This window comes from Electrophorus electricus, chromosome 18 (assembly GCF_013358815.1).
Source record: "Electrophorus electricus isolate fEleEle1 chromosome 18, fEleEle1.pri, whole genome shotgun sequence".
In the NCBI taxonomy this organism is placed as follows: domain Eukaryota; kingdom Metazoa; phylum Chordata; class Actinopteri; order Gymnotiformes; family Gymnotidae; genus Electrophorus; species Electrophorus electricus.
The window spans coordinates 119,317-146,193 of record NC_049552.1 but is presented as its reverse complement, the minus strand read 5'-3'; the positions used below and the strand labels follow the sequence as shown (position 1 = coordinate 146,193).

At 40.4% G+C, this 26,877-nt stretch overlaps 1 protein-coding gene across 1 annotated transcript in view; it reads right to left on the bottom strand.

The window, feature by feature from the left end:
- The window catches only part of gfra2a (GDNF family receptor alpha 2a), a 50,464-nt gene extending 26,121 nt beyond the window's left edge, over positions 1-24,343 (bottom strand). The window contains exons 1-3 of the mRNA XM_027022008.2: positions 23,673-24,343; positions 21,388-21,693; positions 5,305-5,391 (exon numbers count right to left, since the gene is read on the bottom strand). Of these exons, the coding sequence (XP_026877809.2) occupies positions 5,305-5,391; positions 21,388-21,693; positions 23,673-23,709 (430 nt within the window). The 5' untranslated portion in view covers positions 23,710-24,343. The remainder of the gene's footprint in view (positions 1-5,304; positions 5,392-21,387; positions 21,694-23,672) is intronic.
- Between the last annotated feature and the right edge of the window lie 2,534 nt (positions 24,344-26,877).

Genomic DNA, 26,877 nt, shown 5'->3' with positions numbered 1-26,877 from the left:
AATGAAACCAAAATAAGGAAGCATGAGTAAACAAAACCAGGAAGTAAACAAACAGGTAGCTTTGCCATAGGAACTGTGACACTAGAGAGGGGCAAACGTGACAGGTACGTATTTGTGGTTCCGCAAAAAAAGTGCTCAGAGGTACATACATCCCATGAGATCAGGTAGGACTTGCACTGTGAGGGGTTATTGTGAAATCAACACTTTCAGCATTTGAGAATTTCCACTGATGTGCCTCTTCTGAACTTTAATTAGTAATTTTGGCTTATAGAAGCCATAGACAGGTGTCATAATGGTGTCTGCATGCCTAAGGCCATCTAAATGTCTCCACGACGATCAACCGGGAAGCGTAAGCCCTTTGATGAGCTGGTGGTAAACACCCTCTGCACACTGCACCTGTATGGATCAACTCCTACTGATAATACAAATTGATCAGTGAAAATCTCACTTTTATAAGGTCAATACCAGAATTTTTGAAGACACAAGTAAACTAATTTACTGGATAAATTAGTTTGTGACCATGAAATTTGTCAGCATCAAACCAGTTTGAAAGAGCATTCAGCTGACACTTTTATCCAAAGCAATTTACAATTCTGATTACGGCTTGAGTAATTGAGTGACTTGACAGGGCAACCTTCTGTGTACCAGGTAAGCACCTTGACCACTAGGCTACCACTGCTTATGGCAATAAAATAACAATATTGAAGAAGAAGAAGAAGAAGAAGAATAATAATAATAATAATAATAATAATAATAATAAGAAGAAGAAGAAGAAGAAGAAGAAGAAGAAGAAGAAGAAGAAGAAGAAGAAGAACTCACAGCCTTTCATTTCAGAATATTAGTTTTTACAACTGTTCTGTCTCATGTTTGTCTTTAGGGGTTACTATAAAGGCAAACAAGAACTGAGAATCATTTCTGCTGTCATGGTTGGTCCCTCCTTGCTTTCATGGTTTCCCTGTTGTGTGTGATTTTGGTTCCAGTACTTAGTTTTGTTTTCTCCACTCCTCGTTTGGTTTCCACGCCCATCACTTTCACCTGTTCCTCGTTTCTAGTCTTGTGAAGTTCATGTATTTAAACCCTGCCTGGTTCCCTTTGTTTTTGCTGTTCATTGGTTGTATTGAGGTTCATAGTATTGGATGTATGTATTTTTTTGAAAGCCTTTGTCTTTCGTAGTCTGAGTTCTTCCTAGCATCTTTGTTATAGCCTGCTTCCCTTGTTTGCCTTAGTGTGTTTTTTGTTTATCATGTATCCCAGTAATCTCCATATAGGTAAACTGACCCTGGACTACTCTAACGACTACAACTCTGGATTTGCCCCTAATAAATCTTGCTCTTCTATGCACATGCCTGCCTCCTTACCGCTCACTGTTACATCTGCACATGCTTGAACACATGCTTGAATCATTTTTGCATATGCTTAAGTACAAACACACACAATCACACACTCTAAGTCTCTCTCTCTCTCTCTCTTTTTCTCTCTCTCACACACACACACACACACACACACGCTGTGGAAGTTATGAAAATAATGCCTTGTGTAGTTTTCAGTGGCCATAAGCCAGGCTTGTCTGAATACTGCTGACTACACACTGATTAGGAACCTATGAGGTAAACAAAGGCTCATTACATTCCTGCCCACACCAGGGAGGAGGGGAACACACTGACAACAGTGGAGTCATGAATTTCACATCTGCCCATATAGTAACCCATATGGGACATTAAAGGGGGTTAGCGCAGATCCAGCCAACAACAGACAGCAACGGAAATGACACCCAGCACCCAGAACACTGATTACAGTAAAACCGAAGAGATGCTGTTCCTTTCCATGACTGGAGAGAGAGAAATAGAGAAAGAGGGAGAGAGAGAGAGGGAGAAAGATAGGGAGTGAGAGAGACAGAGAGAAAGAGGGAAAGAAGAGTGGTGCTAGGGAGGGAAAGTCAGAAAGACAGTGACAGAGGGAGAGGCAGTGAAGAGAGAGAGAATGACGAATAGAGGTCAGTGGGGATCCTTGTATGAGGTTTCTGAGCTTGTGGACTCTTGTGAACTATTCAGTTTAAGACATTTTCTGCCTCTGCCTAAATTTCTTGTTGAATCCATGGGCCAGAGTCTTTAAATAGTAATGTCTGGTGCTGCTTTAATTGAAGTATATAGAATGAAGGTAACAATTGGCAAAACATCTACAGTAATGCGTTTAACTAGCTTTTCAGTATTTTTATAGTACTGTTATAGGATTCAGAACAATTTAAATACAATATATACATCTATGTGTGCATGTATGTGTGTGTGTATGTGTGTGCTGAATGTTTATATGTATGGCTTCCATATGTGCCTGGAATAGCTGTGTGCTTTCTCTCTATTTAACTAGTATGGCCTAGTCTGCCCAGTCTGACCCAGGTACACCCCTCCCAGAAACAGGCTCAGTGCAAGGTGGTTATTATTTACCATGTGAGTCCACAGACTCTTTCATTTACACCTGGAGCATGAGCAGGTTGGGTCACTGGGCATCCACTGAGTTTATCCCCTCTTAAAACCGATGGAGAACAGTTTCTCCATACACTACATATGCCATTACATGTTCTTGTGTGCTGTTTTATTAAAATAATGGCTTTGTCTTCCATATCTTTGCCTAGTAGACATTTTCTTTTCCTGAGATGCACAGATTTACTTTGAAAAAAGGACTTAAAAATGAGAAAATGAAAGAAAGAGAGAGAGAGGGGATGGTTTGAAAAAAAGAGAAATTACTGTAGTAATGACATCTCTATGTAAGCCAGAAATAAATCCTGAAAGGAGTCTGTGTGATGTCATAAAATGATTCATCTAGACAGACACATTTTCTCTGTCCTCTCATAACAGTCTGTCTCTTCATGGCTGAGAAGAACATGAACAATTGCATACACATGTGGATGTATTTCCTCCTCTCCGGAAATCACCATTAAACTGTCCTGATGTTGGGTGGTATATGCAGCCTGCACAAGACAGAGCCCGTGGCACTACCCGCAGGCACTAAGCCAAAGCCTAACCCTAACTCTACCCGTGGCACTACCCACAGAGCCCATGATACCCGCTGACTGCGATACCCGCTGTCCAACCAGATGACACAAATGCCCACACAAAAAAATGACATACTAGTAACACCTGACTGAAATTTCTCAATCCTGAGGACATCACTCCTCCTTGCCAACCATCAATGTACAATCAGATAGTTTTTGTTATCAGACAGTGTTTACTATGTTATCAGACAGTGGTCATTATGTTTGCAGACTGTGTTTATTATGTAAATGTGTGACAGAGACATTTTGAGGCTATAGCTGTATTGTGCATTTGGAAAGCAGCCTTGCATTCCCTGGCTGTGACTGTATATATACTGTAGTCACAAAAACTCACCATCTCTCTAAATATAGCAAATATATTTCTATATAAATACTAAATAATGGTGTGTGTGTGTGTGTGTGTGTGTGTAAAATAATATTACAACAGCATTTTGATATGTGTTATTAGTAGATATCTCACATGACACCTTTTTCTGCAGAACAGTCTCTTTTAGTCATGCAAAAGTGAATATATGTGTTTTTTGAAGACAATAAAACATTATTTTATAATAACAACAAAAAACGTTTTGTACAGGCAGGATTCAAACCAAAGATTTCTTAGCCACCATAGCAATTCATCTAAGCTGGTGTGCTACCAGTTTGGTGCAACATGTACGTGTACTGAAACTCTTGACACTGTGTGTGAGACGTAATGTATAGATAAACTTGCCTTGCAGGCATCCTGTTGGTTATTTTTAGGACTGTACAGCTTTCATTGGATGTGGGGGTCATTTGTGTGTCATCACCCAGACAACAGGACTAATCACCTCACAGTAGGGGGGTGTACTACACTCAGCTGGGTTAGCCTAAAAACTTTTATTCTAGTGCTAACAAAGTGCACTAACGAGGCAGGAAGGCTGGGCATAACTCTTGTGCAAGTACATGACTACACTATAGTGAGACGCTGTAGTCTCCCTTCACTTTGACTCTGGTCCAGTTTTCAAACCATTATTTCAGGATAAAAATTCGAATCAGGTCATGTGTACTCTCAACAGCACTGCCCTGTTGAATCATCAGCTCAAAGGTGCTGTTGTGCAGTAAAGTGACAGGAGGGAGGGTGTGGTGAAGGGCAGCTCCAGAGGGAGAGGTGTGGTGAAGGGCAGCTCCAGAGGAAGAGGTGTGGAGAGTGACCTCAGTGCAGCTGGGGACCTCTCTGTTATATCACCGCCTGCTCTGTGAGCACAGAATGAAAGTAAATGTTCTGTGTGCTCAGAGTGTGAGGGACTGGGTCGCCTACTAAACTCCCATGTTTATAATGATCTCTCTCTGTGCCTTTCTGTTCCACCATTGCCTAAACCCTGGGATGTACATATACCACTAAAAACACGTCACTCCTGCATGCTCAAATGAGCAGTTTCTGCACACACCTGATGGCCGTTGGATCAGACAGTAATAATATTAGCATTGTGATAGCTGACTGAGGTTGAATCCCTCTGAGAGGTCATGTGGGCCAACCTGCTGTAAAATAGTGAGAAAGGACAGTGATTGGGAATTCCACATTAATGCTGATAATACGTCAAATGGTGTTGACTGGCTGCCAGATCACCTGTGAATTCAGTGTGTAACAGTTAAAAAGAAAAGATTTATTAACAATAACAACACTACAAACAACACTTATTTATGTGAATTCTCCCAGTTATTGTTTATAAGAACTTTATATATTGTCCATTTGTTGTTTCATATTTCCAATTATTCAGATTTGTTGTTTTATACGTTCTGAACTTTTATAAGTTCAGCATGCATGATTGGACTACATTTCCCTATTGTGGCACACACAACTGCAAAAACATCAATTTTTCTTTTAGTTTTGTCCTTTTGCAGGCTCCTTTCCCACAGAAGAACTTTGCACATTACTGGAGAGATTACAGAGAAAGAGAAAACAGTCTAAAAGGAAAGTGTATGTAGGCGCAACAAACAACACATTTATGGCATTTAGCTGACAGTTTTAACCAAAGCAACTTACAGTTATGACAGAGTACAACTTGAGCAATTGAGGGTTAAGGGTCTTGCTCAGGGGCCCAACAGTGGCAACTTGAACCAGCAACCTTCCATTTACAAGTCCAGCACCTGAATCACTGAGCTACCGCTGCCACAGTGTGCGTGTGTGTGTGTGTGTGTGTGCGTGTGTGTGTGCTTGCATGCGTGCATGTAATTAATGTGATCTAGTGACATATCCCAACCCCCATAACACGTATGTAATTATATAAAACATTTACCAGCGATGATGGACGCCAGTCGGAAGGCATCAGCGTGACGGACAGGGGGAAGAGGTTCGTAAGGAGATACTTCGTAGAAGTCCTCACCTGTAAAACCAGGAACACCACAAAATTATCACAGGCTGTTTGGGAGAAATAAAAATGGATCATTTATTTAAAATAAACATTGTTGTTCAGAGCACAATAGCACCATACGTGCAGTCATTATAAAGCAGACTGGACCCTACAGCAAATTCATACATACATACATCCACATATCCATATATACATTGTACATTGTGTATATAAACATATTATACATATATTGTACATACACTGTTATATATATTTTTGTATGTATATATATATATATATATATATATATATATATATATATATATATATAGATATAGATATAGATATATATAGATATATATTTCCTTATATACCCCTGTTTTTTTTCCCTCAGTTTGGACAGAGCACTCTCAAACCATTTCACTGCGATTTATACTGTGTATGACTATGTATGTGACAAATAAACCAAACTTGAAACTTCGAACTTGAAATTCCTAAAGAACTAGGACTGAACTAGGGCTCTACGATATAGACAAAAATGACACCTTGGTATTTCTGCTAAATACCACGATAACGATATGAATATGAAACAATTTTAGGCCTGATGTGGGAAATGATGGTTAAATGTACGATAGATATAACAAATGGATCTGAAAATTACAGTTAATTTCCAAAATATTTTATTACGCAGTAACGACAGAACAGGCACTGTTAGTTTAACACTGTCACAGTTCCCCTCTGTTTAGAGTTATGTTAATATGGTTTCCTGTTCAACGTGTTGTTTTGCTTTGCTTCCTGTTGTTGTGTTTCCTCATTTCTAGTCTCCACCCCTTTTTATTTTGACCTGTTCCTGGTTTTTCCTTGTTAGTCTGTATATAAGCTCCATGGCTCCCTTCCTCGTCGCTGGGCTTTGTTATCCTGTGATGTACTCTTGACTGAACACTCTGTCTGTGTTTCCTAGTTGTGTTGGGGTTTGTTTTACGTTAGTGCTTGCCTCTCCATCATGCCATTACAGAATGACCAGTTGAAGCAAGACTCCAGCATCTAGCCGTTCTGTTGGGACAAAGATCTAAGTAGTTCGAGGTAGCTATGTCCCAATGTCACCAAGCTGGTGAAATTCTCTGGCGCTGTGTCCGTGGTTTGGTCTTCTGTCCCTGTCTGTGGTTTAGTCTTCTGTTCCTGTCTCCTGCTGGTCCACGTTCTGTCCCTGTGTCTCTTACTGATCCATGTTCTGTCCCTGTGTCTCCTGCTAGTCCACGTTCTGTCCCTGTGTCTCTTACTGATCCATGTTCTGTCCCTGTGTCTCCTGCTGGTCCACGTTCTGTCCCTGTGTCTCCTGCTGTTCCTGGTTTCTCTGTTCCTGCCTTTTCCATTCCTGTTTGTTCCTAGTCCTTTTTTTTGTTTTTTCACACTTCGGGGACGGCGCGTTGGGTGGGGGGGGGGGGGGGTCGTGGGTACTATAACGCCTCCTCTCCACTAGCATCACAGTCTCCTTGGTAACCAGTTTCATGTCTTTGTTTTGTTCTATTCCAGTTCTTGGAACAATGTAACAATATTGTAACACTACAACAACACTAGGTATCTACAACGCATCAACAACGCTGATGGAAAGCTACATATAGCTACATAACAACACATAACAACCACATGACAACAGATATTTTATATATATATATATATATATATATATATATATATATATATATATATATATATATATATTTTTTTTTTTTTTAAAGGATACATCAATGTAATGTCAGCACAGCTTTATTTCTGGTAATTACACAGTGTTATGTTTGCATATGTATGTATGTAATTACACAGTATTATATTTGTATATGTAGATCTGTAATTACAGTGTTATCATTGCTTATGTAGATCTCTAATTACGCAGTACTATATTTGTATATGTAGAGCGGTAATTACGCAGTATTATATTTGTATATGTATATCTGTAATTACACAGTGTTATATTTGCATATGTATATCTGTAATTACACAGTGTTATATTTGCATATGTATATCTGTAATTAGACAGTGTTATATTTGTGTATGGAACTGCACAGAATCACTGCTAAGTTTCTATTAACAACCAGTCACAGCAGAAGGAGTCTGAACAACATGAATTACACAAATGAGCTTTTATGCTTGGTGAATTTGGCAAAAATGTTGCTGGAATTCATTTTCATATAAAGTAGTGATTGGTTGTTCGCTTTTGCTGAACCAATGCTTTTGAACCATCTAATAAAAAATTTGATTTGAGCTGTTTTTCTGGTTCACCTCACCAAAGGGACAATAGATTTTTTGTTGGTAAATTCAAAAGAATCGTCTTGTAAAAACGAATGAAACGTCCAGCAGTAATATAATATACTAAAACACAATTTTGATCTATATTGTCCATTTCATTAAACAAAGCACAACAAAATAAAACCACAGATTTAAATTAAGGAAAATGACAGCTCTATAATCTAGCCCTCTAAGATAGCACTTGAATATGGAATTTTCTAAAAAAAAAATAATGAATGGTATGTGAAAATGTTTTTAAACAAACAGTATCCAAAGAGAAAGCGAAAGTGAGAGTGAAAGACAGAGAGAAATGGGGGATGGAGAGAGAGGAAGAGCGAAAGAATGAGAGATGGGGAAAGAGAGGGAGTGAGAAAGGGAGAGAGAGATAGGTAAGAACAGTAACATTATGGCATTGTGTCAGAATTTACACGATTGTGGTTAGGTTAATGACTGTGGTTAGGTTAGTGACTGTGGTTAGGTTAGTGACTGTGGTTAGGTTAGTGACTGTGGTTAGGTTAATAATTGCAGTTAGGCTAGTGACTGTGGTTAGGTTAGTGACTGTGGTTAGGTTAATGATTGCAGTTAGGTTAGTGACTGTGGTTAGGCTAGTGACTGTGGTTAAGCTAGTGACTGTGGTTAAGTGTGACGAATAAACCAAACTTGAAACTTGAAACTTGAAGTTAATGACTATGGTTAGCATAGTGACTGGTTAATGATTGTGCTTATATTAATGATTGTGACACCAGAAAGCCACACGGAAGCCACATGTACAGAATGGAAATTTCATTCATATCATCCTGTGCACATCTGAGCTTATCTGGTCCAACACAGAACAGGTTTTCCATTATGTTTATATCTACATTCCCATCACCTTCATCCAAATCCTCATTCTGTCCTTTTAGTAATGAACGTGCACTTTTTATGCCTTTAGCAGTAAATGGGATTTTTTCTCACCTTTGATATGGAAAATGTGCTTCTGTTCACACTTTTGCAATAACCTTTATAATTATCATCAATACTGTTTAAACTGGGGTTCTTCCAGTCATGTCCTGAAATGTGGTTTGTAAACTAATTTAATACAGAAAATAGATGCACAATTAATTTAATTTAATCATACTGCATGATTAATACAGTGACATTTCTAGTTCTGATAAAGGACAGCAGACAATATCAGTGAATAAGTGCTGAAGCACAAACAATACACACTACCTTCTATCACACCCATTATCACACACCATTAACACACACCCACTATCACACACCCATTATCACACACCCACTATCACACACCTATTACACACACCATTATCCTCCTGCACACACCCTACCTGCACCCACTTGTCAGAGGTCTATGCAGTATCTTGTAAGACAGTGTTACGACCCTGGGTGATCTGGGGTTGTCTGATGTCTGTTTTGTGTGTGTGCATGTATGTGTGCTTGTTGTGTCTGTTACAGGCTGTGACTCCTCCCTTCCAGATGTGGCCCCGCCCCTTCTCCCACACTTGCCTCTCTTGATTGTCACGTTGTTTCCGGATTGGCTGCCTCACTACTGCGCTCCTGTTCCGGGTATAATAAGGACCCGGCCAGACAGAGAGACTCATCTCCACTTTTGCTGAGGCTTGTTCTGACTGCAGGGCTTTGACTGCTCTGATGTGGTTGCTGTTGTATGTCTGCGTTTTCATTGTTTAATCATTTATGACCCATTGATTGCCCCATTTAGATTTGTCTGCTGTTGTAAATACCACTGTATAATGTATAGCATTTTTATATAGTTCTTACATAATTGGATAGTAGGGAACTTGATGCCATTTCTGTTTCATTCCAGTTTTCCTGCTTATTCGTTAGGAAGATTTTTGTACTTTTTTAAATTTGTTTTTGCACGTAGGTAAGTTATTTGTTCTAATTTTGTTTCAGTGTCTTTATTATTTTGGCCTTGCCAGTTCCTGAGGTACACCCCCTTCTATGTTCTAATCACTAATACAAATTATATTCATTCACATCAGGAGCCGTAACAACAGCATAATGTTTATGATTGGTCACACTGTCCTAAGCAGAGTTCCTTGGCTATGAGCAGTGATATCAAATCCTTCAAAGTGACATACTGACCCAAAAACAATACTGTTGAGAAGGTAAAGGAGTTATCTCTACTCTAGAAGGTAAAGGAGTTATCTCTACTGTTTGGGTTGCTGAAGTGGCCTTACTTGGTCAGCAAATGCAGCAAAAAGAGGACCCTAACCTTAACACTAAGCATAAACCCTAACCCCTAACACTAACACTAACCCTAAACCCTAACCTCTAACCAGAAACACAAACCCTAAACCCTAACCCCTAACCTGAAACACTAACCCTAACCATAACACAAACCCTAAACCTTAACCCCTAACCAGAAACACTAGCCCCTAACCAGAAACACTAACCCTAAACCCTAACCCTAACACTAACCCCATACCTATATACTAGCATAACCCAAACCCTAACCCTAACACTAACCCTGACCCCTAACACTAACCCCAAACCCTAACCAAAAACCCTAACCCTAACCAGAAACACTATCCATAACACTAACCCTAAACCCTAACCCCTAAACAGAAAGCCTAACCCCTAAACAGAAACACTAACTATAAACCCTAACACTAACCCCTAACCAGAAACACTAATTCCTAACCAGAAACACTAACCCTGACCCCAAACACTAACCCCAAACCCTAACCAAAAACCCTAACCAGAAACACTATCCCTAACACTAACCCTAAACCCTAAATAGAAACATTAACCCTAAACCCTGACCCCAACACTAACCCTAAACCCTAACCAGAAACCCTAACCCTAACACTAACCCTAACCCTAAACCTATACCCTAACCATAACACTAACCCTAATCCTAACCTTGACCTGAGCAATGGAGCCTTGTACTGAGCAGTGTGGGAGGTGTTTCTTAGTGTAGGAGTGTATTCAACAGTATGGGTGTGTGTTCAACAGTGTGGATGTGTGTTCAGCAGTGTGAGTGTGTGTTCAGCTGTTTGGGGGCGTGTTCAGCAGTGTTGGTGTGTGTTCAACAGCGCGGATGTATGTTCAGCTGTGTGGGGGTGTGTTCAACAGTGTGGGGGCATGTTCAGCAGTGTGGGTGTGTGTTCAGCAGTGTGGGGGTGTATTCAGCAGTGTGGGTGTGTGTTCAGCTGTTTGGGGGCGTGTTCAACAGTGTGAGTGTGTGTTCAACAGCGTGGATGTATGTTCAGGTGTGTGGGGGTGTGTTTAACAGTGTGGGGGTGTGTTTAACAGTGTGGGGGCGAGTTCAGCAGTGTGGGTGTGTGTTCAGCAATGTGTGGGCGTGTTCAACGGTGTGGGTGTGTGTTCAACAGTGTGGGTGCGTGTTCAGGACTATGGGGGCATATTCAGCAGTGTGGGGGTGTGTTCAGCAGTGTGGGGCCACGTTCTGAAGTGGCATGTTTTCATACATTAAATTTGGCTTTCAGTGATGAAAACACTGGTCCTATATCATGCAGTATGACAGCACTTTTGATGTATGATTATTAATTGCATAGAGTGTAGGTATTATCACTCTATGCAATTAATAATTAATAACTCTACCTCTCTTCCTCACTCCCACTCATCCCTTCAATGTTTTCTGTCCTTCACTTCCAACCATCTAAGTGGGCAGTGTACTGCTGGTCATTTGGAGTGATAGCCTATTATCCGACACTGCAAGAAACCACAGGTGCTCTTTCTCATCTCTGTCTGTCTGATTCACAGATGTTTGTGTCAATTAATTTCTCCCTTAACTTTCTTTCCACATGTGTATGTACATGTGTGTGTGTGCACATGCATGTGTGTATGTGTGTGTGTGTGTGTATATGTGTGATTGTGTGACACATAATATGTATACACACACACTGAGGGAATTTTTACCACATTTTTACACATCACGTTAATGATATCTTATAATTATATTATGATAATCTCTTTTGAAGTGCTGCATTCAAACGTATTTTAAGAACATGCAGGAAACATTGTGCTATAAGAGAAAACTGAACAGTTTTTACATGAGCCTCACAATGTACAACTTAATCATTCACACCCCTCTGTCAGAGCCGTAGGTTCTGCCCCCTGCAGTATGGGAGGACTGTGCCATTATATGCAAATGCAGAAGATTTAATACACATCAGGATGGGCAAGACTACCTCACAAATATGCTGATTTCAGAAGGTGTAATGCCGATCACTGTACACTGTAAACACACTGCCTAACCCTACTCTGGCTTTCAGAAGCCCCTGAAGACTTTCCTCAGTACGTCATTGGTTTGACTTTCATTAACATTTCTGCTTGCATTTGTAAACTTAAATGCACCACTTAAATCATTCAAAAAGCAGTCATTTCAAAATACCCAGAATGCTGGTTTTCTGTAATCCTGAGGAAATTTTCTGTAACAAAATTGAGAAAATCCATCTCTGTTTAGCATGAACATGGCCTTGTTGTGATTAATCCATAAAGCACATAAATGTTCCAGCTCACTGCACCAGCTTGGCTAAGAAGTCAATCTGTTTAGCTACTGCTATATGCTTCAGATACCAGCCCAGCGAGGGACCAACCATCATGTTTTATTCTGAATAATGAAGATTTGGTTTGTTGGATTGAATGGAGTTGGTTTTAATTTGATTTAGTTGAGCTTCATGATGGTTGAGTCAAATCCACTCATTCAGGAGCTAAAGCATTTTCAGACTTTGATTACTTTAAATGGGAAGTGTTAGAAGCTCCATCCACCTGCACTGTGCATTAGTGACCCCTAACCCTTAACCCCACACCCCTAACCCCTCACTCCTAACCCCAACCTCTCACCCCAAACCCTAAACCTAAACATAAGTCTAGTTCCAACAGCGTGTCTGACAGGCTGGGCATTGACTGTATATAGTCTAATCTGTCACTGATAGAGCTACATGTGAAGATGTGAAAGATATTAGTGTTAGTGTCTGATCCTGCTAGTGTGTCTCGGAGGTTAGTCATTCACATGTGGTTGTCTCCCAAAAATGGGACAGGTCTTGATTGTAAAATCCCCCAAAAGGGTGGACTGGTTACATTTTGCGGCACAGTGGTACATCACATCATCATGGATACATCTCAGCAACATCAGTATCACATCACAATGGATACCTTCATTTCAGCAACATCAATATCACATCAACATGGAAACATTCATCCCAGCAACATCAACATCACCGTGCATACCTTCATCTCAGCAACATTACACTGGGGTGGCACTCTCACATGTAGCGTCTCACAAGATCACGTCACTCTTAAGATCACATCAATCTTAAGATCACATCACTCTTCATATTCATTAAATATATAGCAAGCAGTTACAAACCAGACCCATTAAAAACATACTGTATATTTACACACGCACACAGACACATACACACACACACACACACACACACACACACACATACAAAGCACAGCTGCATGTGAAGTTCAATGCAGCTGGGTTTGACTCCAGCAGCCCCTAAAGCTGTGACCACCAATACACCAGTGGGCACAGAAGTGACCTAATAAGTCCCAGCCACCATGCAAGCAGCTCCAGATCACAGAGACTGGAACACATGTACTAGATGATAGAGGACTGGCACACAGGCTCAAGATGACAGAGACTGGCACAAATGTACTAGACGACAGAGACTGGCACACAGGCTCCAGATTACAGAGACTGGCACAAATGTACCAGATCACACAGGTTCCAGATCACAGAGACTGGCACACAGGCTCCAGATGACAGACAGCAGCAGCAAGCTGATAAGTCTTGATGAAGTCAATAACAGTCAAAGGGAAAATGTCCACAGCTTCTTGCATTGTAAAGGTGTGTGTATGTGTGTGTGTGTGTGTGTGTGTGTGTGTGTGTGTGTGTGTGTGTGTGTGTGTAAGCAAGTAAAACAGGCAGGTAGTAGAGTTTGAAATTAGTGGGTTCAGCATTCAATAGTTGTAAGTTTGTGTCAATGATAAAGACATTGCTGAGGTCCTTGGGGGTGAGGGAATGAGTGCTGCTGTGATTAGAGCTCACTCTGAGCTGAAGAGTGCTGGCACCTTTGTGCATTTATTAGACAAGTACAAATCCATTCATCTCTGCTTAGCTGCCTCCAACGAGATGCCCTGTGGGAAATCAACATGATAATGAGGAGCAAACCAGAATGAAACACATGGGAAAGAGTAAAAACACATTTATATTTCCAGTGCAGCCAAAGCACAAGCAGTCCCACTGTTTTTCTGCAGAGCAGAGAGTCCATAATCATGCCATTGCTTCTGTTCTGAGCTAAAGGGGTTTTTGTTCTTTTAAAAGCACATTGATCACACTGGGTGTCTCTCATACACCAGCTTCAATGCTGTCTTTCTATTAATTGATATACTGTAAAGTTCAGTTACAGTGATAATTTATATATTGTAAAGTACAGTGCAGTGATGATTGATATACTGTAAAGTGCAGTGTATTGATAACTGATATACAGTAAAGTGCAGTGAAAATTGATATACTGTAACATGCAGTGCAGTGATAATTGATATACTGTAAAATGCAGTGCAGTGAGCAACTTTTATTGAGCAGGAAAAGAGTGAGCGTTATATAAAATTTGCTTGACTGTTGTCGTTGCTAACCATGTGCACTAGCCTAGGTATCAGACTGCTGCGGTGGCCCTTATCTTCAGTCTTGATCCAACCCATTCTCCCAGGGTGGATAATTTCTCTGATTAAATTAAAGATCGTCACTGGAAATCAGACATACGTAACACAAAAACAGATCCTAAGAGAATGCCATAAACTCTGGGTTGAACTGCAATTATATTCACAAAGGCTAGCTAGTTATGGGTGATGTAGTGTTGAATGAAATGAAGCAGGGTGCATGAGCAGAGACCAGCAACCTTTACTCAGGGTACCTCTGGACCAAGTACGAGGACTCAAGGAGGCAAAACCGGATAACATCATAAAAGAACAGAACTGCACATAAAACAACGAACAGGAAGAAACACAGAGATAATGACACAAACTCGGAAACCACAACAAAGACAAAGAGCCATAAGGAGACATCTGCAATGACCAACAAAACGGTCAGGTGGACATGGTATAAATACGGCAAAAAAAAATCAAGGGTAACAAAGAAAGAAAGAAAGAAACAAAAACACATGGTCATATAGAATACTGCCATAATTACAGTACAACAATTATAACACAGGGAAACAAAATGTCTGAGAGGGAATCCATGTACAGACACCCATTTTTTCTATCACTTCCTTTTAAAATTCATTATATTTCATCTATTGGCATCTATATTTCAAAATGCATAAGTGAATAAGCAGTATTTTAGTGCCTAAATTATATTTCAGCTCAAAACAAGCTGTGCTGAAGTGACTTATGCTTGTATATGCACTTCCTGTCCATAACATCGCACTATCAGTTTTACAGGTTCAACCAAGACAAGACAAAACTACCAAACCAGAGCCACCTTCACATCAGAACTATCTCTGAGTTTGACAACAGAGACAATTTTATGTCGTCAATGTTTATGGAAATTTCTGCTTACCGTTCCTTTAATTAAATGTAATTAATGACACAAGTGCACAGAGTTTGGTTTTAATTTACAGGTTCATCAGTAACTTCCACCCAGGCGTTTTCCAGTGAGATATAAATGGAACTGAAAACTTTCTTCATTGTTTGGTTTTTCCTCGGCCAGCAAAATGAGGCAAATAGAAGATTTGTGAGGAGGCTGAGCAGAGCAGTTCATCAGTCTGTGTGTGGCTGACCTGTTTGAGTTCATTTAATTGTTCTGGGCTGCTGGTCTGCGTTGACCCGAGGGAACAGGTGCTGTTCGTTAGCCACAATGCACTGTTGGGCTTTTTAATCAGGATGGAGCACCTGAGGAGCACAATCCTCAGTCTAAGCTCATTCATCACTTGAGCGGCTACTGCCCTGCATCCGTCAGCCAGTCACACCTCCAAAACAAACGACAAACAAGCCTTTAAGTGCACTGCTCAGCTGGAGATCTTACAGTGAAAAAAGGCAGGATATTTTTAAATATACACTATAAATATAACATTAGTGTTTTTGTATGCCTACAACGTACTGAATATAAGAGAGCATAATAATAGATTTGTATTTATAAATGCCTTTCAAGTTCCAAGAGGCATTTTTCAAGATTCAAGGTCACTATGCAAAACTACTAAAGATGATCTTTATAGGTCTGTTACTTCCCGTATGCAATAACATGCAATATTCAGAAGATCAAAATTACATGCTGCAGAATAAAGAAATTATACCTTGTGTGGTTATTATTCATAAGTAATCTTCTCTCTTATGGGATCATTGCCATACAAGAGAGGATCTGCTGGAGGCTAACAGCTTATCTTCATAATTAAGATACCATTCGACTTCCCCTTTGTACTTTAGCCTTTGTTATTTGTGTGTGTGTGTGTGTGTGTGTGTGTGTGTTTTTTGTCATGATCAGTTGCAACTACAATCACATAGATATAGTAACAGTTCTGTAGTCACAACTGTATGGTCACAGTGCTACAGTAACAGTTCTATAGTCACAGCCGTATGGACACAGTGCTACAGTAACAGTTCTATAGTCACAGCTGTATGGACACAGTGCTATAGTAACAGTGCTGTAGTCACAGCCGTATGGACACAGTGCTACAGTAACAGTCCTGTAGTCACAGCCATATGGACACAGTGCTACAGTAACAGTTCTATAGTCACAGCCGTATGGACACAGTGCTACAGTAACAGTTCTATAGTCACAGCCGTATGGACACAGTGCTACAGTAACAGTTCTATAGTCACAGCCGTATGGACACAGTGCTACAGTAACAGTCCTGTAGTCACAGCCATATGGACACAGTGCTACAGTGAGAGTTCTGTGTTCACAGTGCTGAGTTTCTCCGTCTCTTTCTCATGGCTTTGCGATGATTGGTGTGTCACCTCTGAGGTCTGAAGTGTGATCAGTCAATTTGAGTTTGAAAGAAAGAAGGAAAAAGTGGAATTCCCCTCTGTCTGTCATAATGCATATATATATATATATATATATATATATATATATATATAGCTGGTTACACCTCAATAGACACAATAGACAACTACCATACCACAGTGATGTCTGAGGAGGAATGGATGATGGATGATGATAACTGAGCCTTATGTGCCAGTTATCTAAGTGGCTGTCTTAAATGTACATGCAGCACATCTAGAGTGGATCCCTTTTTAAGGATCCTCCACTAATCTACAGATGAGACCAAAACCTCAAAGATAAGCTCGTCAACAGTGAGATCAATGACCATTCAGATGATAACTGTGGTACTGTAGCCTGCAACCACTCCAGATGTGCTTCATGTCAGTTTATTAACACAGCCACTAAAATAACTGACACATAAGGATCAGTTATCATTATGCATTCCTCCTCATAGATCACTGTGGAAGCTTGTCTACTGTGTTACTTATAAGAGATGTAATCAGCTTTACACTGAAGAAACCAAGAGAAGACCTGCTGATCAGTATCTTGAACACCTTCACACCATCAGAATTATGGATTTGCCATTTCCAGTGGCAAGGCATTTTAATACTAATGGACACTGCATTCATGACATATCTGCTCGTTGTTGCTATGGCAGCAATGAAATGATGAAACTCAAAGAAAAAAAGCTGATCTACACTCTTGGAACTTTACAACCACATGGAATGAATGTTATGATTTACACATCTTTTTCATATATAAACTGGCTCTTCCTACTGAGTTTGTGAAGGCACACAGAGCTCCAGAGTAACACACTCATTGCAGCTCAACTCCATCTTACCATCTCAGTAGCCAACGCCAGATTTAAACCAATACTTATTTTTTACATCATATATAGTGCTCAATGCCTAGTTTTAAACAAAACCTGATGGACAATGCATGTTTTGACTCAAACTTAGCAGGCAACATCGATTTTAGAGCATAGATCTAGTATAGAAAGAAGCAAGTGTGTTTTTAAACTACACCCTGTGATCCAACTGCTTTTGTGCTACACCTGGTCGCTCATCCATCTTGTGCTCTGGCCTCCCTGCATCTGCACTTACAGTAATGGAAATCATTAAACGAGGATTCACAAGGCAATACAAACACTGCTCCAGTCATCATATTTCTTCTGTACACACACAGGCACACACACACACACACACTGGAAACATATTCCCTGTGTGTGTGAGTGCGTGCATGTGTGTGCGTGTGTCTGCCCACCTGCCTAGCAGTTCTCAAAGCCTTTTTAGATGCTGTTTAGATCTCTGTAGCTGGCAGTGAATCCTGGCTGGTGATTTAGAGGTTGTGTTGGGCAGGTAAGTAACTTCTCCTGTTGCCTCCCTGTGGCGCGTGTGTCCTGTATGAGAGCAGATGAGTGTGATAACACACTCTGACTGCCACCATTGGTGATGGAGATAATAGCAAGATGGAGGTGAAAGACACAGTCTTCTGGGCATCAGTGCTATTGTAAAATATTGTGTCAGGGAGGGGCCGTGTCAAGACATCAAGAGAGAGAAGCATGAGAACGTGCTCAACAGCAGAAGTGTCTGTGCTCTTGGTTTTGTTCAGGAGCAGAACAGATGCACATCAGGAATCCTTTGAGCTGACCTTCCCATCTCCTCTCCTCATTACAGGACTGTACGGGGCTCTCAGGAGCCTCTGTCATTCATGACAGACTCTGCCATCTCACATGTGAGCAAATCCTACAATGAAAATGCATCACTTCACTCCCAAACAGGAGCAAGAAGAATGTCTGGAACTGAACCCACAGACTAATGTGTTATCAGACAGAGTTGGGGTTAGGATTAACCCACAGACTGACCCACAAAACATGACAGACAGCCTTTCTGAAGATGAAGTCAGGACATGTGTTCCTGTGTGTCCCGTTTCTGAAGCTGAAATCAGGACACATGTTCCTGTGTCACCCCTTTCATCCACTGGACCCTCATCCCTCCAGTTCTTCCAGTTATCATCAGCACCTTCTACAGTGTGTGAGGAGATGAGGTGTAAAAATATCTATGATCTTTCTTCTTTCTTCTGTCCTCTGTCTCTAAATCTTTGAGCATGTCAGGTGTCAGTTGGAGGTGTCAAAGACATATTTCCTGCTGTTAAGTAAATTGTGGTACAATATATAACAATTAATGTATAACAATTAATGAATTAGGCCTGTTCTTGCATCAAAGTACCAGTGTCTCCCAGAGCATGGCTAAAACAAAGGACAGTGTGTATGTGAGTGTGTGTTTCTACCCAAGAATTCCCATCAAGCTTGCTTTGGGAAGAGCTACTGTGCAGACAGTTATATTTCTGGGGCTCTGCGGCATTTCAGTGATGTAAAGACTTGGGGTAAACAACTCAGTGATACAAATACAATGGGAGAAAGACTGTGTGGAAAACCACATGCTTTATATATGAACAATATGAGTATTTAATTAAACGTACTGTATAAAACACATTATATAAATGATCCAGCTCAAAGATAATAAATGCTGTCTGAATAAGGTTAACCCAAACCCTACATAGTGCTCAAACTCCCAGAACTCAAAATCCCAATACTCAAACCCCCAGAACTCAAAGCCCTAGCACTTCAACCCCCAGAACTCAAAATCCTAGAATCAAAACCCTAGAACTCAACCCCAAATAACTCAAAATTACCTCTAATAAAGAATCCACATTAGGCCACATGTAGAGATCTCAATAAGATCACAGGAGAAACACTGGGGAAAGGAATTATTTTGTGTCAAGGTCCAAGTCTGTTAAGATGTGAATTCATAGCATGAATTTATTGGGAGTGAAATGCATGTTTTGCCCTGTATTTCATATTATGGAGCTGATGAAGCTAACTGTACTCACCACCCTTATACTCACTGTACACAGATCTCCATGATCTGAAACATTACTAAAACATGACTGCTTGGATAAAAACAAGAACTGGTGTCTTTAAGTAGATGATAAGTGTCAAGGTTGCAACAACTGCAAAGAATAAATACTATATAATAACTGCTAAATATTATAACAATATGAGCCTTACCTGAAGAAAACATTTAGCAAATGTTCTAAGCACTTTAATTTAATTCTAATTTAATTTTACATCGAGTTCTGTTCAAGCACGCTCATCTGTTCCTGATTATTATCTGATTATTATCTATACAAATGTACATTTATTGTGTGCATTAATCATCAGCCCTTTTCCCAAAGAGACAGACGTGGGTCTGGCGTCTCTCCTCCCTGTGTAACACGCCAAACCTGCTTATTCTTTGTTTACACACAAAGCCAAAGTCACATGTAAAGTCAACTGTAACTGATATACACTTGTATTTGAGTATATAAACCCTGGAAAAAATCATTTAAAAAGTGCAAAAATATGAAAGGTTTTTGAAACTGCTACTAAAGGGGTAAATGAAAGACGCATCATGAAGATGGGTCAGTCAGTATTCATCAGTGTCACATGACAGGGATTAATGTTAAATGTTAGTCTGTCTACTTAAACTCCTGTCAGTGTATGATCCCCGTTGGTCACTGTCGCCCTGTAATGTTGAAACATCTGTGTAGCTGTTATGCCTGTATGTATCATCTTTTGTTGTATGTTAGTTATCTTTGTTACATGTTAAGTGTAGAGTCGTGTTATTCGTAAATGTTACATGTGAGTGCCACCGTTAATGTCTGCATTGTGTGTTAATATCATTGTCACCGTCGAGGGAGTGCGCGTTCTGTACCATGCCCTGCGGCATTCAGTCCAGCGTTACAATCAGTCAGTATGGGTCAGTCATTATAAGTCAGTCAGTATTCATCAGTCAGTATGGGACAGTCTTTATGGATCAGTCAGCATGGGTCAGTCTTCATGGGTTATTATGGGTTCTACACAGTACAGTATTTGTTAAATTCAGACACATGCTCTACCCCACAGAGTATATGGACTCACAGAAATGAACCAATGGTACTGTTTACAAACTGAAAAATGTCAACATTTAATAACTGTGTTGTCTTAATTCATTCTTGTCTGTTTCATTATATGTTAAAGTAATAATATAAACAGAGTAAAAAGAAATATAGGGCCTGACTCAATTAACATAATTTATTTTGTGAGCCTCTGCTACAGAGATGGATCTAATTTTATATGTGAAATAAAATCAGAGTCCTTATTGATAAGGACCAGACTAGAACTAAAAATAGGGTTATTCCTCCTGGAGCCTCTGAACCCATCACTCAGCAGCAGCTAATGTGACCTTCCACAGCACTGCTGCTGTGAGCTGGGGCCAGGACTCCCACGAGCTTCTCTGGGTCAGGATCAGGGTGCCTGTCTGCCTGCTCTCCAGTAATGACAGAAAGTAAAACCTGATCCCAGATCAGCATTTTCACAAGGCAGATGCCACCCATCATCCCATGACCCTTCTGTGAAGGGAGGCCTACACATTTCCCTGTAGCTGCAGTGTAATATTTTAAGGTAGGATGGAACTGCTGCCATGCTTTACATTGAAAGGGTTGATGTGGCCTGTAGTTTGTTTTTGCTGTGATTCAATACAATACCGGGCCAGAACACAAAAGCCAAAAACATTACACCTAACAGTAATAAATAACGAGGTAAACACAACCTGACCACAGCTAACTTCTACCTTCACTCAGGCTCATGTGGATAGAGTTAATCCTAATCCTAATCCTATCTTCACTCAGGCTCATGTGGATAGGGTTAATCCTAATCCTAATCCTAATCCTAATCCTACCTTCACTCAGGCTCATGTGGATGCTCCAGAAGCTCTGCAGGCATTGCAGCTCCTTCTTCATGCCCCTCTTGCAGCGACATTCATACAGGGGGCTGTCCTGGAGCACCTCCAGGGCCGCCTGGCACTCCTTATTGGCCAGCATGGTGTTCCAGTCCTTGCCCACCAGACACTGCCGCATGATACGGAAGCGAGAGCTGCACTGGGGACTCTGGTTGCACACCTCACCGGCCCTCACACAGTCCACCCACTCCTGGGCTCCAGAGACCGACAGAGCTGAAGAGCTGGACTTTGTGACTACTAGTTCATCTACACAGTCATGGAGAGGAGAGGAGAGGAGAGGAGAGGAGAAACAAAGACGTGAGAATAGGGACAAAGGATGAAAAAGAACTTAATATTACTTATATATTTATATATACACAACATGTAAATTTATCTACTACATGTGGGGAAAACATTAAGGATTGAGTGATTGTCCATTAACTCAGCCAGTCACGATTACTGGACATTATGTTTGATAGCACTGGAAAGATTGTATCAATCAATTTAGCTCAACTTCTGAAGCAATTTTGAATCACTTTATCAAATCATCAATTATCATAATATGCTGTTATAATGTTCTATGCTGGTAAGAGCACTCAAAATGATGTCGGAACTCTGACTCTCTGGTCAAGTACCTCACCCATGAGAAATCTATTTGAGCAATTAAAAAGAGTTCATATCTTCACAGTCACTCAGGCATCTAAGCAGCACCATTAGGAGACATTAGCCAAAAACCTTCCTTGTGGAGTTTGTTAATTGGAAGTAATTATTATGACAGTTTGGAAGAGGGTCCAGCAAACCCCAAATGTCCAGAAGCTCAGACTGTAAAATCCATCACTCCAGGAAGAATCATAACCCATAGACATTCTGCTTTACATCTATAAGTACATACTGTTAGAGGTTTAGACACTATATAAGTGTATTAGTATGTAGGCTAATGTACTGAACTTTGTACATAGCACATTACTATACAGTGTTCAAGCTCTTATCTTCTCTATAAGGGTTCATCCTTTACACGAAGATGACAACAGTGTTTATATGACTTTGACTTGCTGATATTGTAAGAGCTGCACTAAGTCTTTTGAGACACAAGCTGCCAAGAGGAGGCTGGAGCCTGTGTATCCTACTCTGGGTTATTAAGGAAGCCACCATGAAGGTAACAGTAGGTACTAGTGACTCAATAAAGCACTACTGACACCTACAGGTGAACATAATACTTAACAGTAATAGTAATCAGAGTAATAATCTTACTTTTGAATTAGCAAGTTTTACAAAATATGACAAGAAATAGTTGGAAGAGAAGTATGGAAGAGCTGAAGTGGCTTGCTCTTACACACACACACACACACACACACACACACACACACACACACACACACACACACACACCACTTTGTGTACATGTGTATGTACATGTGACTGTATGTGAGTAGGTGGATGGATGAGTGAGTGCATGTGTATGTGTTCAGAGAGAGAGAGAGAGAGAGAGAGAGAGAGAGAGAGAGAGATATCAAAAATAGGCTGAAGGTCTGGTTTATTAACCTTGATCCAAGAGTAGCAGTATTATTACCAGAACAGGTTTAATCAATGGCGACACTTGAAACATGCGTTCAGACACGAACATCGCATGACTCTTCAGCCTCGTCTGGACATCGAGCACTAAACGCCCCGAAGCAGCAAAAAGCCTTGTCGATGAAAGTGTGGTCGTGCGCGCTGTTCTGCGGTATTTTCACAAATATAAGGGTGACCTTGGTCATTCTCACCTTTAGATGACCACACACACTCCGCTAAAAAGGCACGTGCCTCTACATTAGACGTCTTCAAGAAGAGAGAAAGGAATTAACTGTATCAGTTCTCACGGAATTTCAGTGTTTTCTGGGTGTAGACAGTCAGTTGAACTTTTTAAAAACACGGTTTAAATTTAAACACAAATTACTACTACAGAAGGAATGCACGTTGAAGAATATCATCTTTAGCAACATATCAAACGTCCTAAATGAATGGGTTGTATAATGTAATGCCGACGGAGCCCACGTTTGGCTAGAGATGCGTCATTGTTTCGAAAATGAACGGAGAAAAACGCTTATGATTAATCCGCCTCTGTTTCATGAAGGTCTACATGAGATGAACTAATGTCTCTAGAAGAGCTGAGTGGGGGGAAAGGCATTGCATATACGTCTACATGTGATATTGGGCTACATTAAAGTTCTTGGAGGTTTGTATGAATCTAGGAAAAGTTAACTCACCTAGAAGGAGCAGAAAACTGTATATCCAGATGTACATGTTGATATTTCTTATGCGAAATCCAAACCTAAAATGATTACGCTGTTATTTTCCTCCAAACAGACCTCCTGGAGTGCCGAGACAGTTTAAATGTCTGTAATTAAAAATCCAAAAATGGGTTCAGAATCTGCGAGGCTATAACCGCCCATTCCACCATCTAAATAATCCGGTTTCTTTAAGGCTAGCGGAAAAGTTCTCTTTTCCGTTCGGGAGGGGATTAAATCCCAGGATTGTGTCGAGCTATTAGTCGACGGTGCAGGGCAGAAACATCTTTCCGAATGCTGAATAATTACTGAAATAGGCACGCCACTTAAATGACACGTTGAGGTGTGACTGGTTCGGGGCTCCTAAGTGCACGCACAGCGTTATTCCAACATCCGGAGAATTCCGTTGTAAATTCCTCAGCACGGGAACCCGAACAGCAACAAACTTCAGATGGCGGGAGCGCGTGCGGGCAAGCCGTGGAATACACTACTCGAAGCGCGCTCTCGCGGAAACGTTACGCCTATGAGAAATTGCCAAGACATCGGGCATGGTAAACTACTGTGCACTCAGTTATGTGCAATTATGTAAAATATCACCAATTAAAGTAGGCGCACCGAGGAATAAAGTTCACAGCAAGGATCTCACACATAATGATGCACGATCGGGGGATGAATGAGGTATCATGCACGTGTACCCACAACTACTGAGCGAGCGCCGTGCTCTGCAGATTTAAGATGAGGACGTCAGAGATACGATGACGAGTGTCTTTCTCAGCGCGTGTATTCAGTGGTAATAAGCCATACGAGGTCAGCGTTCACTCTCCGATGTATTTAGGAGTATCTGAAGAGATGAATCTATCTGGCTTTAAAAAAGAGACCCTACCCAGTGTGAAGCGAGAGTGCACCACCCAGCAAGATCTGTTTGTCTTTTAAAATATTAAATATATTTAAGAAATGAGAATGCAATTATCATGTTTTGCATAAAATGCTCAAGACATACCAGTTTAACGTCCTTACTCTTTGATAAGCCAGTCACGTTTAAGTGATGTCCTAGGATATGGGTTTTAACGTTAACGAGGACTGACCCCTGCGCCGTTTTGCATCTGCGGATGTTGGAGCATTAACACCTCCAAGGAATTCGCGCCTCTTTGTGCTGCTGGTTGTGAAACTGATCATATTCGGATGGCATTTTTAAAAAAATGTTCAATTCTGTCTGAAAAACATATCAGATCCACCAGTGGGTCTTTGTATTAAATAATCTAAATTGTAAGGTTATATTATATAGTAACTTAATCTAAAGGTTAGCATTAGTTACCAGTATTAATTTCATTTTCTTTAATGCTACATTTGAGTTTTGTAATGTAAATATGTGACATCAATTATCCAGCTCCTTTACTTACATGTCTGGTTTATGCATCAAATTATGAGAACTGAATACCATTTTCACTCAGTAGTATTTTTAAAATAATCTCTAATAGCTGGTGGGACACACAACCCTGTCCATGAATGTTCAATGTCTGTTCTCCATTGTCTTCTGTCCAACACCTCCCATCTTTGACTCATCTTTACAATACAGTGTATGATATTTGAGCACTTGCTGGTCTCCTAGTTGGACATAGCTCCCTCATCTGTTTTTAAATTGTCCTCCACTGAAGGAAGTCTGATTATTACAACATAGATGTGGCCAGGGGACGGGCAGAGGGGCACCCTGAAAACCAATTAGACACACGGAACTAGAACTGCCTCAGATAGAATTAAAAGATTTTTCAGAAACACACATGTCCATCAGAATATGTGCATATCCCACTACGTGACTGAAATATCAAGCTGTAGGTGGGCTATGACCTTATTCACTAGGTGGGGTTCTCTGTTGAGTGATAAGCTCAGTGATCTCTGTAACACAACACCATCATACAGTGATGAAGATGAGCACTAGATGTTCCTTCTGCCAAACAGGAACCAGTAACACATCCAGTTCTTTTTACTTTGACCACAGGGCCAACTGATATTTCTAAACAGACCACAGACAGCATTGTAACGGCAGACGGGTTGAACCCATCATCTTCTGTAGATCAGCAGCCAGTATATAAATGTAGTAATAGCATTAGTTTAAATGTAAACAGCCCCTATATTTGAGTTTATAAGCTCCTAAAATTTGAAACATACACCTACCCATTACAAGGTGTAATGTCGCTCATAAAAAACAAAAACAAAACTAACAAACAAACAAAAAACCCAATTAAAATGGCAGATTGGTTTGACCTTAAATTTAGCAGCTGCTAATGTTCTGTCAATATAACTGTCATTATATTATGAATGGGAACTCCAGTTTAATACAAACACACACATACCTTAAAGGAGCAATAAGTCATTTTTACCACCAAAATGCAGCAAACAATAGTCATAAAATTGATTATTCATTCTTTTTTACCTTTTTTTTTTGTAAAGTTCCGGGCACATGAGATGAAGAATCAAATTGCTTTGTTTTCCTCAAACTCAAATGAAAGTTTATGCTCCATAGAGCCATTCCCTCACATGCAGGTGGCCATGTTTAAAATAGATTTAGTATAGGATCTCTAAAACACCCAGACAACTAGGTCTCAGTATAATGGCTGTTTTGCAATGTGAAGAAGATTCACTGGAAAAATGATATATTGCTCCTTTAAGTGGAGTGAATATTTTGTTTGGGAATACAGAAGCCGCAAGTGACTTTCTGTGTATAAAATGTGGGTGCCGTACTTCCTGTTTATAGTATTACTGATTGGCTTCCCATCATTTTTTTTTTAATTTAATGTTATGATGATTAAAAAAAGTCATTCAGTGTCATGAGGTTTTGAAGCAGCTTCAGTGTCTGTGTTGTAACCGAAAATTGACACCTTAACAGTTTTAAACTATTGTGTGATTTAGGACAGACTTTACAGCCTACTTACTTTTACTTCTACCCTACATCTTCTTGCCCTTAATGGACGTTTTCTTGCAGGATGTCATGATGTTACTCAGCCTCTACCTGTCTCAGCTACCATGGCTACTCCCACCTCTCTCCCCACCCCGAAGTCCCCTCCTGTCCCCACCACACCTCCACCCCAGCCAACTACTTCTCCGTTGCCCTTAGTGGACATTCTCTTGAGGGGTGGGTCTCAGACACATGCAAACCTCAAGAAAAGACTAGGACCTCTAGAAAGTT